General features: G+C 41.4%; 1 protein-coding gene across 5 annotated transcripts in view; it reads left to right on the top strand.

Moving 5' to 3' along the window:
- Window positions 1-18,749, top strand: part of acap3a (ArfGAP with coiled-coil, ankyrin repeat and PH domains 3a) — a 69,768-nt gene that overhangs the window by 18,023 nt on the left and 32,996 nt on the right. For all 5 annotated transcript variants that reach the window (XM_040038210.1, XM_040038212.1, XM_040038211.1 and 2 more), the window contains exons 2-4: window positions 10,007-10,064; window positions 16,303-16,422; window positions 17,124-17,177. In XM_040038210.1, coding sequence (XP_039894144.1) covers window positions 10,007-10,064; window positions 16,303-16,422; window positions 17,124-17,177 — 232 coding nt within the window. The remainder of the gene's footprint in view (window positions 1-10,006; window positions 10,065-16,302; window positions 16,423-17,123; window positions 17,178-18,749) is intronic.

Here is an 18,749-nt window from a genome sequence, read left to right as displayed (position 1 = left end):
CAGCTGGCCGATGGACAGCATCAGAGCTCAAGTCTCTCACCAAGGGAAGCTCTGAAAATATGCACGCATTCTTCAAGGTCCAGCAGGACATAACAGACTAACGGAAGAGAGAGAGCATAAAAAATCAGAATCTGTCATGCACAGCTTGCAAAGTTTGATTGGCTTATGTGTTGGCGTTTTTGTTCTTGCAGTCTTGTTTTTCCAGTAATTTTGCAGATGAAGCCAGTTTAGTCACTGTCAGAAGTGTAAAAGTTATATGAAACCTTCTAAGGCCTTGTAGAGACATTTTTGAAGTCTGAAAATAACCATTATGATACTAAAGAGAGGATGATTTAAATCAGATTTCACCAAAAATAAAGACCGGAGGAGCTAACACACTGAATACAAATAGATATGGGAAAAACACATAAACACTAATACCTCAGTTTTATGGTTTTACATAATATTTTTCACTTTTTTAAAAAATGTAACATTGTAAAATAGACAGTTTTAATACAGATTTGCAGATAGTCCACATATGTTGGCAGGCTTGCAGATAGAAGTGAATAGATATCATGTAAGTTGGGTAAAGTGGTATTAAGTTGTATGTTTTAAAAGAAAAAGTGTGTATGTGTTCCGAGCTGTGAGACCATTAGACTGTGTGTGGATGTGGCAACATCATCTATCTTTTATATCATCACTGTAGACGAGATCGCTCACCAAGACTTGGAGAGTAAATTATGATGGATGGCCGTCTCTAACCACAGCTGGATCAAAAACAAACAATAAAAGTTGAATTTGCTTTCTTGTGAACTTTTTTAATTACCTGTGGTTTTTCCTGTGGAGTCAGAGGGACCAAATGAAGATGTAATTGCCAAAACATAAAAAAACACAAAACACAAAAAAAAAATATTAAAGAAACAGTGAATATTTATAGTTTCTGACAGTGAGATGGTCTTATATTTAAAAAAAAAAATGCAAATGCTAGTATAAATGAGTCCCTGTGGTATTACTGTTGGCATTCAAAAAGTCGTTAATGCTTCTGTTTGAATCTTCTTTAGTTTCTTTCTACGCTGAATATTTTTCGCTGTGCCTTTCCATCTCTTTCTGAGGAGAAGCTTCAAGCTTCGTGCTGCTTCCCTCAGGATTTATGTGCTGTGGTCTGTGGTGTTCGGAGGAGTATCACACAGCCAATGCAAGCACGAATGAGGGAGAGCTGGCATGGGTCTGGCAGAGACAGAGGAAAAGGAGGAGGAAGCGGTGGTGATGGTGGAGGGAGCAGGCGAGCAAAAGTTCAGCCACAGCAGGCAGACTGGTCATCTGAGGTGGAGCGCTTAACACGCAGCCAGACTCTATCCCACTTGGCTAGAAAAAACATCAGGTGTTGGTTTTGGAGAGGTCGTGTGCAGTCCAGATATCCTCCCTATCTCTTCACCTTTCTCTTTTGCTTCTCCTGGCCTTTGTTTCTGGGCCAGACGTCTCTCAGTGGTCTCAGCGGAGATCTGATGGCGGCCTATTAGCAGTGAGCTCAGCTGGGCTCCACATGCATACAGTGCGATAAGTTCCTGACATCTTATCAGAGTTTTGGCTCTGGTGAATTCTTTACAGTGAAGTCATAAGGGAGGAACGGATGATAGACGATCATATGAGAGGCTCTGACACTCACAGAGCAGCTTTAACTCAGTCTGCCTTTCTTTGGGCTTCACTGAGCCCCTGCGATCCCAAATAACCAGCATCCTGAAGCTTATCCCGCTGGATCTGTTAGTTCAGGTGTCCCCTGGAGCAAAATACTTATCTTCACCTTCAGAACTTAAAAATGTGATACTTGCAGAGGAATTTGGCTTTTACAGCAGTGAAATAATAGAATAAAACAAAAGTAGTAGCTCACACTCACTAAATTAAAATCTGCTTAATGTCAACAATGTCTAATGTTTATACTGGTCTTTTTAACTAAAGAAACACCAACATTCTTAATTCCAACGCCCACTGTTAACATCTTTTTTTGACAGTGAAGAGTAGAAACAAAGTTTTCAAAGAATGAAACTCAATATAATTAATAAAAGAACATGCACTGAAGCTGGGGATTCAATATTTGGATCGGATATCAGTTTTGATCTTGAGCCGACTAACTTAGTCCATTTGTTATTATTGTTTTATTGATTAATTGCATTTTAATGGTCCGTGCCTTCCCTGAAATTGACACCAGCGAGTTTCCATACACAGAGGCAAAGATCAGAGACTCGAAATCGTTTGGTGATCTCTGTATTAACCCACTAGATGAGTGGGTGGGCTTGGAGGGCAGTCTGTCTGCCAGAGTTGGTGAATGGTTGCCACTCAGCTATTTGGCTACAAACAGATATTTGGTGGTGGGGGTGAACGCCTCCCTTCACTTGCAGAGTATGCCCTGAACGTGCTCCTATCTGGATACATCCACGTTAACCCAGTGACAGCTCACACATCCACTACATGCAACTAAATCTCTACTTTCAGCGATGCTGCAATTGAAGCATAAATGAGTCATTATCGCTGCAGCAGACGCGTCACTTTTGCGAAGCCATTAGCACAGATGTGTGTTCCTGAAGAGGGTTTGGGGGTTTAATGCGGCGACGCAGTCAGCACAGTCTGTGGCAGAAATTTGAGCTGAGCTGTCGGAGAACAGAAAGCCGTTCAGTTTAAGTATGAGTGACACATCTAAGCTTTCAAGTGGAAAATAAAGGCAAGGCTTATGAAACAATAGTCAGGGCTTTGAACATATGTTGGGAAGGGTTTTACTGCAAACATCTGAACTCCCCCTGCACCGTAAATGATTGGGTTACTGCAGACCGTAGAAAAGCACAAGTCTTGGTAAAAGATGAAATAAATGTGACACCAACTGTATGAATACAAAAATCTCTACGGAGGACACAGGGTTTTGGTTGGTGAATTAAATGCATCATTGGTTGTAGTTGTAGGTCGCTTGCTTACCCCGACTGCCTCATTGGCTGCTTCTATTCCTCCTCAGCTTTACGTGTCACACAGCAATAATAGTTCCAACTTGTGTATTTCCATTTTACAACTTTGACTCTTGGTAATATGGCCTAACAAGCAAAAGATCCCTTGGTTTTATTATGGGAGGAGACACATCCCATTGGGATGGGAAGGGCATCCGATGCGAAACATCTGCTAAATCAAACATATGGAGGTACCTTCTGTTGCGAGCCCTTATGAAAACCACCTGGTTTTTGTCATCTTAGTTTGAAGCGACTGTATTGATGCATTGCACAGCTTCAGATCTGCTAAATAGAGATAAAATGCAAATTAAATACTAGAAACTGACACCAAAAAACCTGGTGTCTGACCATCGTCTTGCCATCCATCGCCGCCTCCAACTAATGCATTATTTTTACAAAGCAGTCTTTGAAATCTGAAATAACATCAGATTAAAAAAAAAATCAATTTTAAAAAGGAAAAGCTATCATTTGCAGAACAGAACATCTTATTATCTCTAGCTTTAGTGTTTTTGGTTTTTAGAAAGGCTGCAGTAGAGGACACTCAGTGCTCCAGTATTTGGAGAAATCCACAGTTTGAAAGTCCTGCCAGTCATCTCTCAGGGGAAGTTATTTTTGAGTTAGAGCTCTGAAAATGGACTGTGTAGATTTATATTTAATGGTCAGCATGGCATAGCCAGGGGTGACTCCGTGATCTTGCTTTTAGCTCACGCAGTGAGTGGTCTGGAAGAGCAAGAGGCGGGGAGGGCAGAGGGCATTAGGAGCCATGCAGCTAAAAATAACCTAAGTTGTAGCTGAAGGGGGTATGCTGAGTATACTCACCCTCCCTCCTCCAATAATCAACCATTCAGCCATGCAGTCCAGCCTCAATTAGGGCACTAAAGCAATCAATATTGTGACAAAATGCAGTTTCTCCAGACAGAAAGTGCTCCATCACCGAGCCTTCAGACAGACGTAGAGATACGCTCGTGCCGTCTCCAGTCCCTCGTTTCCACTCCTTCATCCGACCCCTACCTTTCCTCCGCGCTTCACTGGGTTTTGAATGATGATGCGGACATGCTGAAGAGTGTGCTGATTGTTGATGATCACTCAAAGATAACAGTGGGTCTATTGCACAGCTGTGTGCTGACACTGCTTCATCACTCAGTGGCTAATTCATCCTCCCAGTGGGCTTGCTGTCTGGAGGTTTAGCCGCAGGTTTTGCCCCAGCTGGAAGACGCTTGTCGGTCTGGTTGAATTTTAGGGGTCATTACATGCACCCAGTGTTTGCAGTCTCTTTAGCATCCCACCTGCTTGCTGTCCGCCCAGACCACCAGGTGGCTCTGCCTCAGTGTCTCCCTCCAAAACACAACCCTCTCTGATATGAATGCTCATCAGCATCACACACAGCTTCACACACTGCAGCCAAAACAATACATTTTAACTAACGCTCAAGGTATTCCTTCATCTCCATTCCTTTGTTGTGTTACTGCAAACCTGTAAAAATACATTTTCTCTCACATTTATTTGAGGACTTTTTATACTGAATACTTGACAGGTTAAGATCCTGCATATTATTCATATTACAAGTGCAAATAGGTGTTTCTAAGCCAGCTGAGACACGTGGTGGTTGGCAGGACTCATTTCAAATGAGTCCATCCTGCTGGGGACCCACCACTCGTGAGAGGAGCTGTTGGGATGTGGTGATTTGTGGATTAGGTTGTCTAAATGTTTAAATGTCCAGGCTTGTAACAGTAAGTCAGGATTCACACTGATGTGATGGCAGGCGTTCCTGACATTTTGATGGATGTTTTTGCTGTTGCGATTGTCATAGCAACAGTAAACAATCATCACAGGTAAACTGACTAACTTACTGCCATAAATCTTTACATATCACCCTATTTTTGAAACTTTTGCACTGGCTTCCTGTTGGATGTAGATTTCAGTTTAAAATCTTGGTTCCCACTTTTCTCCAAACCAGGTTCTCGGATGCCTGGATAAGAGCCTTCCTGTGATTCTGTGTAACTGAGGGTGATTGGGACTTCCAAATTTTAACTTCCAAACTTCGGAACAGCTTCCCACTCTCTCTTTGCACCCGTGACTCTGTGACAGCCTATAAAGAGCAGCTTAAAACTCACCTGTTCAAACAAGTTGTGTTTGTGTTGTTTCGCTCGGTGTCCTGTGTGTCTGTTTTGCCTTTGGTGAGGGATTCACACATCTTTACAAATTAAACTTTCCTGTAATTTTCAGTGGGCTGAATTGGAACGTCTGGTGGATTGGTTCTGGTCCCCAAACCACACGTTTGACAGCTGAGGTCTAGAATGATTGTGATGTACATGTTACTAATCTGACTGTTTCCTTTCATTTACTTGTAACAAACATGTTATTTCACTGTAATGTTTATGTAATGTTTTCAGTGGAATATGATTAGAGAGAAAGGTTGTTGTAAAGAGAATTATCGCTTCAATCTGCAGCTCTTGCATTAGCATTTCAGCTTATTGTTTTCCTGTTTTGGATCACGGTCTCTGCTCTTAAGCTGCTGCAGCAGCTGTTCTTGAGATAAAAAGCTCCAAATAACCTCGGTACATGACTAAGACACAGTTAGAGACCAGCTGAACTGACATCTTAACCTCAGAACCCAAAGGTGGACACAAAAATAACCTGGTTTAAGTGAAGGATGTGACTAAAATTTTCCACCACTGCTGTCTGAACTGAAAACATTTTCCCTGAGAAGATACTTTAAACCACAAAACAGCTGGCCAGCATGGACATCACACTTATTTACCTTCCAGCATTTCAAAAGATCTCCGTTTAGCATCAGGTGGAACTGGTTAAGACGTGCAGTGGTTCTCGAATTAACGAGAAACAGAGGTGTTCTGTGACTTTGGGCCAGTAAAAGGCACCTCAGCCTCTCCCCTGGATGCCCAGTCAGCACGCCACCAGCCAGAAACCACCAGACCTGCAGCTTTCTCAGCACAATCTCTGTGTTTATTATGTTTTTACACCGTGGCTTAACTACACGGCTTCATGTGGGATGAATGTTTTAGACGGCGTGTTTTAAATGTACTGTGGGTGTTGCTGTTGGGTCTTAATCAGTCATTAAGGAGCGCCGTGTTTACGTGAGTTGATTGGTGGCGTCTGTGTGAACCACATCTGGATGTACTGCTGTTTAATGGGCTCCCGATGAGGTTTTAATGGAGGTGGTCTCTTGTCGCTCCAGCCCTGTAATGAGTCGCGTAAGGCACTATTTGGCTTCCCCGCTCCTCTTGGTGTGAATGAGGGTCAGCTCACAAGCACATCAGGGACTTCTGCGGCCCACTTAAGAGACGGTTACCGTGGCTACAGGCCCGAGGCTCCATCTGCATGTATTATAGGAGGCGTGTGCATTCAGGAAAAAAAGGGGAGTGGGGGGGATACAGCCTGGAGGGAGCAGCTGTCCTACGAGCCGGTCTCTGCACATCTGGGACGGCTAGCTGGGGTGTCACCACGCTGTACCCGAAACTCGTCCATCACTGCAAGACACACATTGTTCACATTATGGTGTTGTTAGACCAGCGTAACTGAGGTTTAATGTTTGTGGCATCTTTTGTGTTTGTGTACACGATGTTTTGAGAGGATTTTTCCACTTTGCCCAACAGACTGGAACTGAAACACTTGGTTAGTTTCAGTCATTTGTTATCATGCCAAACATTCTGAGGTTTTCATTTTCCATGATCAGGGTTTTTGCCAGCGTTTTGAAAGCCTGGCCTAAGTTGACCCCCCGTCAGGCAGGGCTAAACATCACAGATTTTTATTTATTAGACAAAACCTACAAACATTACATTGACTAACCTGTGATTTCCAAAAGTGTGGGGACTATCATGGTACTGCAGGTGAGCCAGCAGAAGGTATTTTCAGCTTTTAATTTTCAGTTTTGACATTTAGTTTTAAACTGTAGACAGTGATAGTAGGATAGATAGATAGATAGATAGTGACAGCAGTAGGATATAAATAAATGGCACGTTGGTTTTAATTTTCCGACCCATTTTTGATCCTGAACTCGCCTTGTATGTCGTGAAGAGAAGAAGAAAACTTAAATTGAGCAGAAGTAAATCTTCTTTAGTTTATCTCATCAAACAGTTCAGATGTCCCATTGTAAATTTTGTGGTAGGCATTTTTTTCCCCAGTATTTTTCTGTATTTTATCCAATAATCAGTTAGTGGATTTAAATAATGAGTAGCAGATAAAGCCATAATGAAAAATAAGCTTGGTTTGAAGGGTTGGCCTAAGCCCAGTGGTCGACCTTGATAACCACAGCTTCTACTCTCACCACGTGAAGGATCATCTGAACATCCATCCACCCATCCTTTATCAATCTTGAATCTTGGACAAAATGAAACATCCAATCTTTTCAGCGAGCTCTGGTCTTCCCCTGATTGGGATTCCTTTAGACTCGAAGAAACAGAGACCCTTATATTCGCAGTGTTGAAGTACGGCGCTTTCATGGATTCTTTTTGATGGTAGCGATCAGGCGGAGACTTTTACTTCCAAAATCAGACGTCTTTATTTGCGCTTAAAATAAATAAAATACAGATGGATCCGGAGACCTAGCTAACTAGGCTACCTCCGCTACGTCTAGCGAGGTCTGGCTCACAACTGGAAGTCAACACAGTCTTATGGGTTTGGTGTCCCGCCCATTGTATCCCCCCCTTCAACTGTCCTGCCTGCGGTCTTCCCCACTTCAGCACTCTAAACAAAATCACCCAAGTTTAAGCATAGCTTTCTAATCCTCTCTACCTACAATGAAAAAATGAAAGCATGAGTACATAATCACATTTCCCACAAGCACCCTTTCTCACAACAGCCTCATTGTTTTGGTTACTCCAAAATAATGAGATTGGTTACTTCTGAGAGCACATGACCATAGTTGAGGGTTACAACATGATGGATTGGTAAATCAAAAGCTTCTCCTTCAGGTTCATCTGTTGCTTTACCGCAGAAGACATGGCCCAAAATACAGTACACCTCACGATCCACCTCACCAATCACCCTGAGAAGTTAACTACTTTTTTTAGGGCAGCAAGTCTGCTAGAACAGCTGCTATCTATTTTTAACCTTATCTCGTTTCTTAATAACTCACAAGTAGTCGATTATTATAAAAAAAAAACCCACCAAAAGCATCTAAACTCTTCTGTGGACATTTGCAAATAAAACATGACATTAACATCAGTCCCAAGAACTGCTGGAGCCATGAACACATGAGGAGAACTAGCCTTTTGAAAAGCGAGCTCCTGCTAAGCGCTGCACTATCACATTTTTTAAAAAGAGCAGCTTCTAAAATGACATCAGCAATGAAAACAGTTTCGCTCACTGGCAGATAATCCCTGGGCGTGGTTGGGCTCAGAGCCGTTCAGCAGGAGATCAGTTGAGGTTACAACAGCACGTGTCCACATGTGGAATAATATGGTATTGATTATTTAGGTAATGCATGTTTCCATTCTGCACGAGTTAGAGCTTTTGACAGACATTTCCTCTCTGGAGCATTTCTCTCCCCCAATCCTCTCGGTTCCATATTAAGGGAGTAGAAGCTGTGGGGGTTGGAGAACATGTGCCATCCTCTGTCCCATGAGCTTGTTCAAGCGGATTAATCCACCAGTGGCCAGAGAGGAAGAAATGAGTCGGAGATGTGTATTCTGCCTGCCACGACTGCAATCTGATGGAGCTGCTGTGCGATTCGTAATACAACATTGATATAAAATTTGGAAAAGGAGTCCTGTGTGTGAAAAAAGTGTGAATTGTCAGACATCTTTCTTCTTTGCCCTCGCTCTGACACTTCCTGCCCTCCATCTCGACCTTGCTATACAAATTTGCCATGCAAACAACACCTGTTGTTTACTGCTCTCCCTCTAAGTCTGTAGATATTCACATCAACTATGAGCACATTAGATTTCTGACGGGCGGCTTAAGATGGCAGACATGCTTGCGCTTGGGTAGACTGATGCTAATGGTAGTTTGACTTGTATGCTTACCTTGTGGGTTTTACCTCCACTGGATAAATCCAAAAGGTCACTCCCTTTTTTCATTTTGGCTCAACGTGCATTAAAGCAACAAACGATTTTGAGTCTTTAGGGGTGAGCAGTAATGCACATTTGCTTGTAAAGGTGGTTAAATTGAGCAACCAGGCATCCAACAAGTCCTTATCATTAAACAGTGAAGGAAAACTTCAACACACAGCACTTCCAAATTGCACACTAGCACTGGATGAGCCACTTCTCCCAGCTTTGAAATCACAAAGAGGACAAATCAGCTGTGCTCAATCATCTGCAAACACAGAATTTGGGTGTAATTAGTTCTGCTGGTATTTGGCGGTAAAGCCAAGTTTTAACAGTGTGTGTGCTCTAGGCCTCATAGATAACTGTACAGCTGCTTGGATATTTGTGTTGCCTGGAACAAGAGATCCAGTCTGACCGACTGACCAACATTTCCATCCCTGGGGTTCACGCTAAAAATTGGAAAATGTGACTACATGAAGAAGCTGGCTGTAGATCATATTTAAACCATCAGCAACAGGAAGCACATACCGTAACAGAAGAGCGGCACATAAGGGCGGTGAACGTAGACGTGCTCGCAGCGCACATACTCTGACATGACCTCAGCATGCGGAGGAGCCTCAGAGTGGTGTTCATAAGGCCTGTGTCATGCTGCCTCTGGGTGTAAATCACACGTCTCTCAAGGGTGGAGAGGGGAGCTCCAGATGCGGCTGGGTGCGGTTTCAGTGTTGACAGTGAGTAGGTGGACTGGGGGTTGTGTGATGAGCCAGACAGCTATGTTCCCCTCGCTGCGGAGAGACCATGTCTATCACTTTGTTTTGACAGAGCTGAGCTGCTCCCAGGATGGCGTCTCGCTCATTAAAAACACACCCGGAGTCTCGCCTGGCTCCGCAAAACTCAGTTTCATTTCTGGGAATGTGGGGAATAATAAGACTATTGCAGATCAACTGTTTTCCAATAAGTTAACATAATTCAATTTGTTGCACATTACCACACGTGTAATAATGGATTTTTCCTGCTTTTATTTTTCAGGGCGAATATTGATGAGGTAGAAACAGAGGTGGTGGAGATCGAGGCAAAACTAGATAAGGTAAGACGGTTCTTCTAGTTAACTAGTTAACATACAAAGATGATGCTGTAAGATGTTGTGAAAGGGAAAAATGTAGTGCAAATTGTCTTAATATTTATGTCTGTGGGCTTTCTTTTTACTTCTACTGGTGTCTTTCCTTTGCTTCTTTCCATAAAGAAGTTATTGCGAATGAAAGACTGAAAACAATATTGGATAAACAAAGTAAGCGTTCTATAATGTTTTCAGTTTTCCCAGTCCACGCTGTCAGTACTTGCTTTGTTTTTCTTGCTCTATAAGCAGTAAACAGAAACCAGGCCAAGTTTCAATAGCTTTTTCAAAAACGTGTTCAGAATAAATGAAACAGAAACTCAGCCCCGAGCACACCTGAAGGCAAAAGACCTGCCGCCTTAAAGAAGCCAGTCCGGTTTTATGAAGCTTAGGGGCACCAACGTTTTTTGGTGTGTGTGTGGGGTTTTTTTTTTTTTTTAGAAAAGCAAACATAATGAGGTCATGGTGTTAAGTGTCAGTGTGGCAAGCTGTAAGATTGCTGATACTAAACGTTCACTTGCAACATTTTTTCAGCTAAATCGTCCAGTCTTAAAGATTGTGATTTTTTTTTTCCCCTTAAAATTCAATCAAAAAGGTGATCTGAAACTCTTAAATTAGAAATCTCTATTGCAGATTTTTCTGAAAGACTTTGTAAAGACAGTTTCTTTTATTTATATATATATGATAGATTGCATTTATATAGTGCTTTTCGGGGCCCTCAAAGCACCTTGCAATTCCAATACTCATTCACACACTGGTGGAGGCAAGCTGCAGTTGTAGCCACAGCTGCCCTGGGGTAGACTGACAGAAGCGAGGCTGCCATATCGCGCCATCGGCCCCTCTGGCCATCACCAGTAGGCGGTAGATGAAGTGTCTTGCCCAGGGACACAACGACCGAGACTGTCCGAGCCGGGGCTCGAACCGGCAACCTTCCGGTTACAAGACAAACTGCCAACTCTTTGAGCCACGATCGCCTTTAGCGCTTGTAATCAGACCCCTAAATGATGCCAGTCATATATTTAGGAAGATTAAAAAAACAAGTTATTTTCTGTTTTTCTCTTTTTTTCTTACAAGGAGAATTTTTATACTTAAAAGTCAATATTTTGTTAATATTTATGTTAAAATCTGAACTATCAGAACTGCGTGTTTGGATAGTTTAAAAGTGAAGCAAAGCAATCTTTTACACTGCTGCCATCCACAGAGTTACACAGCCGTGCATGCACCTCTCTCCATGAGAGCATCTCAACTATATTTTTAGCAGAAATATCTCAGTTTGCACATTTGCAGAAGTATAAAATCATCTTTTTTTCCCCTTTAAAAAACCAAACTCTGTTGTAAATTAGAAACATTTGGAGAAGCCCACCTAGTGTGCCAAAGAAGCCTACCCCATGTTTTATGTTTTTAATTATTAATGAGGGAATCCTTGCAAACATATGGGACCCAGTGAAATTCACAGGGTGTTTCTCACACTGATTGCAGCCCTGATTGGTAGAAATACTGCAGAACTAATGGCTGAAAAAGAGGAATTTTGGTCTCTTTCCACATTTTGTCCCACTATATTGAGTTGCGGCAGACCTTAGCCACGGCCTGCCTATTACACACAGGATTATATCACTGTGCAGTGCCTAATCCCTTAGTGCTAACATTGCTAGCATAATGGACGGAGTATTGTTGCTCGGCCCAGTTGAAGAGTTCAGCTCAGGTTTGCTGAAACGTGACGTGGCAGCAGTGCAAGATGGGGATTACAGAAAACATCAGACTGCATGGCTTTCAGAGCGTGCAGTTGCCCTGTAATAAGGCATCCAGATGTTCCAGCTGTAATGCTCCTGTCACAGGTCCATCTGGTGCTGTTCTCAACCTAACCCTGACCCTGACTCTGACTTGCATGTGTCAGAAAGAGCCAGCACTAATCAGGCTGTTCTTTTACTGCCATCATTGTTGGGAACCTCCATTGTTAGTTCATATACCAGGCCACAGGCATTCCTGTCATTTTTAATATTCATCTACCAGGGTCTTCACAAAGATGCATTTAACCATCAACATACTCTAAAGAGGCTTACATGAAATTTGATCATCAGTTGTATAAGACTGCATAGTAAAATGGGTAAATAATAAATTGCATAAAAAGCTAACTTCTTACGTGAATCTAAATATTTACATAAATATTAGCTGATAAGATTTGGGTAATATAGGTAGAAAAAGGTTTGTTTAACATTTAAACATATTTTCTGCATATTCCAGCATATAAAATAAAATATGTTTTTGTACTTACACTCACAGATGCTAATGTTTTTGTCACTTTTTACAGAATCAAACTCAAAGTAATGTCAGTACTTCCAAGCATTAAACGCTGCATGGTCATACTCTCTCCCACGCTCCATATTATCCATGTTGATCTGCACACGTCTGTTGCTGCCACGGACGTCACGCGCTCGTACGTCATTGTCATGAGACACTCTCACAAACAAAATCGCGGTTTAGTAACAAAGTAACGCAGCGTGCTAACAGGAAAGTTACAGTAATCGGATTACTTTTTTGCAATAGTAATCCCTTACTTTACTTGTTACTTGAAAAAACCGGTCCGTGAGTCCTTTCGTACCAAAAGTTGAGGCTTGGGTGTGAAATTTATAGTTTTCGGGGTTTTCAATCGTTAACTCGGTTTCCCCTGGCTCTTTTTCCGTGTTGTCGTTGTGTGTCTTATTTTGAAATAAATATTTAGGCGTTACCATAGCTACCAGAGAGTATTAAGGGGCAGAGAGGAGGATGTTACTCTCAGTGTTTTTGGCACATTTCAGGAGGATGCTGCTAAAAAAAGTTACACAATTACACAGTGAATTTGCATTTATTATTATATTTACAAAATACCACAGTTTTTGTCTTGGTCATATCATTTTATTTTGTTGTATTTATCCGCGACACCTGAAAGGCCGGTCCGTGAAAATATCGTCTGACATTAAACTGGTCCGTGGCGCAAAAAAGGTTGGGGACCGCTGCACAAGAGGACAGAAAAGTGTGTAATTCCTTACTGATTGAGAAGTGAGTACTGGACATTGCTGGCAGTCACTGGGTCAGATTAGTTGCAAAGAAGTATACGGCGCTGCGTGGAAAACCTTGGGATTGCTGAGGTCACCTGTAGTTTACATTGCAGACCTGCCTTGAAACCCTACAACTCTGCAACCAACTTGTTTTGAATGGTTGGATTGCAGGACTAAGGCACAGCTTTTGCTTTGATGGTGACCAATATCTGTTTGTGGTTTGTGTTATAGTTTTTACTCCTGTTCTGTGAGTTGATGGCAAATTACGGGTGACTGCAGCAAATCAATCTCAAGGAGATTTTTGATGTGGCACTGTCTTTGTGAACAGTTACACCTAGCCAGCAACCACTCACTAGCTTATTGGAGACTACACAATGACTGGTTTCTAGGCCTGTGTGGGGCTCATAGACCGCATGAAAGATGGACTCAGCTACCGCCTCCCATTGGTTTGTGATGAGGTGTTCACCTGTTTCTGCTGCACTAAGGGGTGGAGCTGACTGTGAAACTGAACCAAATCCTCCTTTCTGACTCCATCATAATCAGAATTTACAAAATAGACTTCAGTATGATTTGAAAGTAGTGATTATGCACCTAGAGTCATCAGGAAAGCATTTAAAGAGGGCACAGAGTAAGAGAGCTGATGGCTCTGAAGTTATCCCCTTCTGGCTTTTAAAGACCTTTGGGAGATACAAGTTTAAGGGACTTTTAGTCCCCCCCTTCTTTTTTTTTAAGACCAGGAAGCAATTTTATACTTTTGTTCAGTCTATCTCTACACAAATCTCTTTGCAAATCTATGGGGAGTGCTGCAGACTCGCTGTCTGGTGAGCTTTAGCAAGCTTTTTGTTAGTATTATTAATAGCAGGATAGGTAAAGCCTTGTTTTCAGTCATAATGCTAGGCTAATGGTGAGTTTGTGTATAAACCAAAGAAAAGGCCACATCAGATTCATGTCTGGTTAGCAGCTGGGAGGAAATGAGTCTTGCTGGAGAAGACGGGTGCTGAAAAGCAGAAAACCTGGCATTAGAACACAGAGTGAAAAATAAGAAGAGATTAATTTTCCTCTCATGAAACCAGAAGCTAAACAAAGCAGCCGTTATAGCAGACAGAAAAAACCTGCTGACAGAGAAAATGTTCTTGGAAATGCACAAAAACATTCATGCTGAGTTGCCGGTGTCTGCTGTCCATTATCCAGTCCTGGATAACATTGGCTCTTTTACATGCGTGCAGGGTGGCTAGCTGATGTCAGGGGCTGACATACGGAGCCCACCTGCACACACTGCCATATGTGAACACAGGTGATGGATAGACAGCACACATGCAGCTGGATGACTCCATCCCCGTCTGGGGCTCAGGTGCGATGACGAGCTGAAAACGCAGAGAAACAAAAGCTTGAGTGTTGTGACTCGAGCATGTGATGTTGAGTTATAAAAACCGCTGGCCTTAAGCGTGGATCGTACCTCAGTGATGGGTCACACGGAGCCTCATGTTAAGCAGACTTCTATTTACCACATAGGTGTTGACACATGGGAGAAAGTGCGATCTTTATTTACATTCGAGAGACATGCATGGACATGCAGTTTAATTTTAACACCCTCAATCCAGTCTTTGGACTGTGGGAGGATCACCTGGAGGAAACCCACACAGGCAAACTCAATAGATGGCCCCAGCTGACCTGCAGGTTGGGCCAGGAATGTTTCTGTATTGCAACAGCGTTAACCGCTCAAACACGATGCCGCTGCCATGATTTTATTTTAACGTTGTAATTTCGATATGCTCTTTAGATGTCAACTGGCTTTCTACTAACCCTGCTCAAACTCATCAACACTCTTCTTCATGGATACCTGGAGGCTGGTCTTCATTGCAACACCTTCATATGCAAAACTGTCATTCGATGTTGTGCAATTGGGAAACACCATATGAAAACCAGGCCAAGATTTCAATCCAGAATTTTCTTTTTTTTTATTCAACTAAAATTTTAAAACTTAAATTAACATAACCAAAAGCAAATTCATATAAAATAAACAAACAGTATCCCTTCTTTGAATTATTATAGGTTAGCAATAAAGCAAATAGATAAAAAGAAACTTGTACATATATTTGTAAATGATAAAACCTGAGATTAAATGCTCCGCTAGGTTTACAAGAAACTGAAAGATGGACCAGAAAAGGCTAATTTTGCTTGCTGGCTGGCCAGGTCGCATCCCCATTCATGTGCAACTGCATGAGCAGGGATTTTCTCATCACATCTGAGGTTTGCTAGACGAGCATTTAAGGGAAAATAGCATGTTTTTATTTGCAGTTTATCCATCATAAGTTGTTTAATAAACTTTACTTTTTTAGATCTGAGTTATACTGCAGAGAGTCAAGTTACAATAACAGATACTGGAACTATTATAGGATATTTATAGGAAAACAGCCCTCTCCTGTGATCTCTGTAAATCTCTGTTTATAGGCCTATTTGCTAATTTCAGTCAACATTTGAGAGGAGAATTATCCAAGATATAGTCTTTGGCTAACGAGTTGTGATTGACAAGTTGCTGTCACACCATCGCTTTTAAAACCCTTAGATCAGGGGTCTCGAACTCCAGGCCTCGAGGGCCGGCGTCCTGCAGGTTTTAGATGTGTCCTTGATCCAACACAGCTGATTTAAATGGCTAAATTACCTCCTCAACATGTCTTGAAGTTCTCCAGAGGCCTGGTAATGACCTAATCATTTGATTCAGGTGTGTTGACCCAGGGTGAGATCTAAAATCTGCAGGACACCGGCCCTCGAGGCCTGGAGTTCAAGACCCCTGCCTTAGATGGTGCAAGTGAACACGCGGATGTGGTTGCAACACCTGTGACTGAAGTTAGTTATACCTCAGACTCTAGTGTCCAGATGGATAATATCAAAAATTCAACCTTGATTTTTGTGCCAGGCTGTAAACATCTTTCTTTTAATTTATTTTATTTTTGACCATTCAAGACTTGCTCAGAGCGGTTAAAATGACCTCTCCTTCTTAAATGAATCCAGTTTTTTTTTTTTAGGCCTTGGCCTTATACAGATTCTTTTTTTCTGATATACAAGGCCTGCCCATCGTCATCTCCTTAAGCTGAACTACAGCCCTGCTAATACGATGCGTGTGTTGAAAGCTTCAACATCTTTCATTTAACCCCTCGTCTGTCTTCTGTCCACAGCTGGTGAAGCTATGCAGTGGAATGATCGAAGCAGGAAAGGCCTATGTCAGCGCCAACAAGCTCTTTGTCAACGGCATCCGGGATCTGTCTCAGCAGTGCAAGAAGGACGTAATGATCTCGGTGAGATTCTGAAACAAAGCCTCGGTTTTATCCATCACAGACTTTAATCTGGTATTATTGGCCTCATTTGTCTTTTAGTCGATATAGTTGTGGAAGGTTTTAGCCTCAAAAATCAGCCTAAAAAAAAAATCAGCCTTTTTTAGCCTCAAAAAGCAGCTAATGTCCGAGGCTTCTCCTCGGACATTAGCTTTGCAGCTTTGTTTTTGTGTGAACAAACCTGATTATTAACAGATTAGTCAGCGAGGATCAAATCAGGCCTGGAAACTTACTTCTTGGCTTGACTCACGACTCCGGCGTCTTGAACTGTTTTCATTGCTACTGACATTAAGTACTATTAAAAGCCTTTTTGGCTTCAACTGTATGACTAATTGTGAGTTTCTTATTAAAGCCTTGTTCATATTTGTAGTTTCCATTGTAAACGAATAAAAATAAATGGCATGAATCAGTCCTGCAATTATAGCTCTTTTTCCTGTACATGGTACAGCTCAGTGACATTAACCAGCTTTGACTTACTTTTAGCTTTGTGGATCTTTTTATTTTCTTCCATGCAGAATTCATATAAATTATGGTTTTAGTTTCTGACAGATTTTATTTGCTTCTTTTATTCACAAAAATGAAACTATTGTGGCGTGAGACTATTATGAGAATTTTTCTGGATGTATTGTGGAGTTAAAGACTGGTTTTTGTTATTTTCTGTGCAGGAGTGCTTGGAAAAATGCGGGGAAAGCCTGCAAGAGATCATAAACTACCACATGGTAAGCCAGCCATGCACTCTATATACATTATACTGAGACAGAGTGGTATCATTCGAATTTTAACTGGCATTTAAGGCTACATTAGGGCCTTTTATTCCTTTTATTTTAACACTGATGGTCACTGAAACCATCTGTGGCTGCATTAATGTCAGTATATAGAGCTCACACTGAAAGGCAGACACTGACAGTGTCTCCTTAGGTTGTTTTTATATGGAAATACTCACCAATGGGGCACCTTTTTAATAAAGGTTGTGTTAATGGTTAGTGAATAATTAAATTATCCTTTACAGCTCATTTAAAGGCCATTTATAAAAACAAAATTACGGTTGCCAGGTTATTAAAATCTCCCATTGGCAAGTACTTTTCATTTCCTTTTAGTAAGCCTAATAAAGAAATCCTCCTGGGTTTCTCACTCACAAGTAAGCAATCAAATTTGTAGTTTAATTCAAGGTTTTAATGATCAAATAATGTTCAATGGTTTTAAATAGACAGATTTTTGTCCAGTTTTTCTGCAGACCCTCAGAAATACCACAGTATTTCAGTTAAACCACATCTAAAGATTTTGACGGTGTGTAAACACCCAGTAATGCTTTTTAAAAAGATGTTAAACTTGGCCAGACATCTAAATAACGTAAAGATTTGGTAAAAAGTGGAAGGTGAAAAAAAAAAAGTATTCTCAAGTCAGTGAAAAGGCACACGTAATGTCTAAATAACTCTTCCTCCTTAACTCCTGAGTTCCTCATGTTGCTCCGCTGTGTTTAACTGTTTTAGGCTTGTACAAATAAGTCATAATGTAATAAGAAATAAATAACTAAATTCTATTTATGTAGCACATCTAAACTTACAATGGAGACATTCACACTGCTTGCGTACAGCGGCGCAGTAACAAGCTGTCCTGCATTCAGACAGTACCAGAGGTCAACAGTTCTCGAAGTGAAGTCTTCAGCTTTGATCTAAAAACAAAAAAGGCACAGTTGATACAAGTTGATATATGAACTACAACTGTGGGGATTAAAGACAAAAAGTAGCAATAAACAAAACCTGCCACTTCATACTGTATTATTTAATGCACAAGGAAGCAGTGGGAGCTTGCTAACACTGTCTCAAGTGGTAGTAGACTGATTGGAAACAACCAAGAGACTAACTTGGAAACTCCTGTAGACAGTAGTATATAGTATTATAGTAGAGGCCCCAGAATAAATTTGTGTGGAACTCCATATGTCATAATGGCTGATGCAGAGAATGTTTGATTTCCAAAGAAGTCTTAATATTATTTATTCCACAATGCAAAAATTCTGAGTGGATACACTAGAAGAGACAATGCAGATGGGGTTAAAGGCTGATATTACAGGAATAAAACTGTATTAGGAATTGACAAGAAGGATATTTTCTATTAAATGGGACATATAAGCAGTGTTTGATATCCAAGGGAGACTTTTTGAGCATGGTTGCAAAATTCAGAGTTAAATATATTCATAATAAAAAAGAGAAGGGGAAGAGAGAAGAGAAAGAGAGGGAGAGGAGAAAGATGTGTCGTCGCAGATCAGCGACTCCCTCCTCTTCCTTCACTGC

Source organism: Simochromis diagramma, unplaced genomic scaffold (genome assembly GCF_900408965.1).
Source record: "Simochromis diagramma unplaced genomic scaffold, fSimDia1.1 OVJJ01000061.1, whole genome shotgun sequence".
Taxonomy (NCBI): domain Eukaryota; kingdom Metazoa; phylum Chordata; class Actinopteri; order Cichliformes; family Cichlidae; genus Simochromis; species Simochromis diagramma.
Note: the sequence above shows the minus strand (reverse complement) of the source record. Positions and strands in the feature narration are given on the sequence as shown.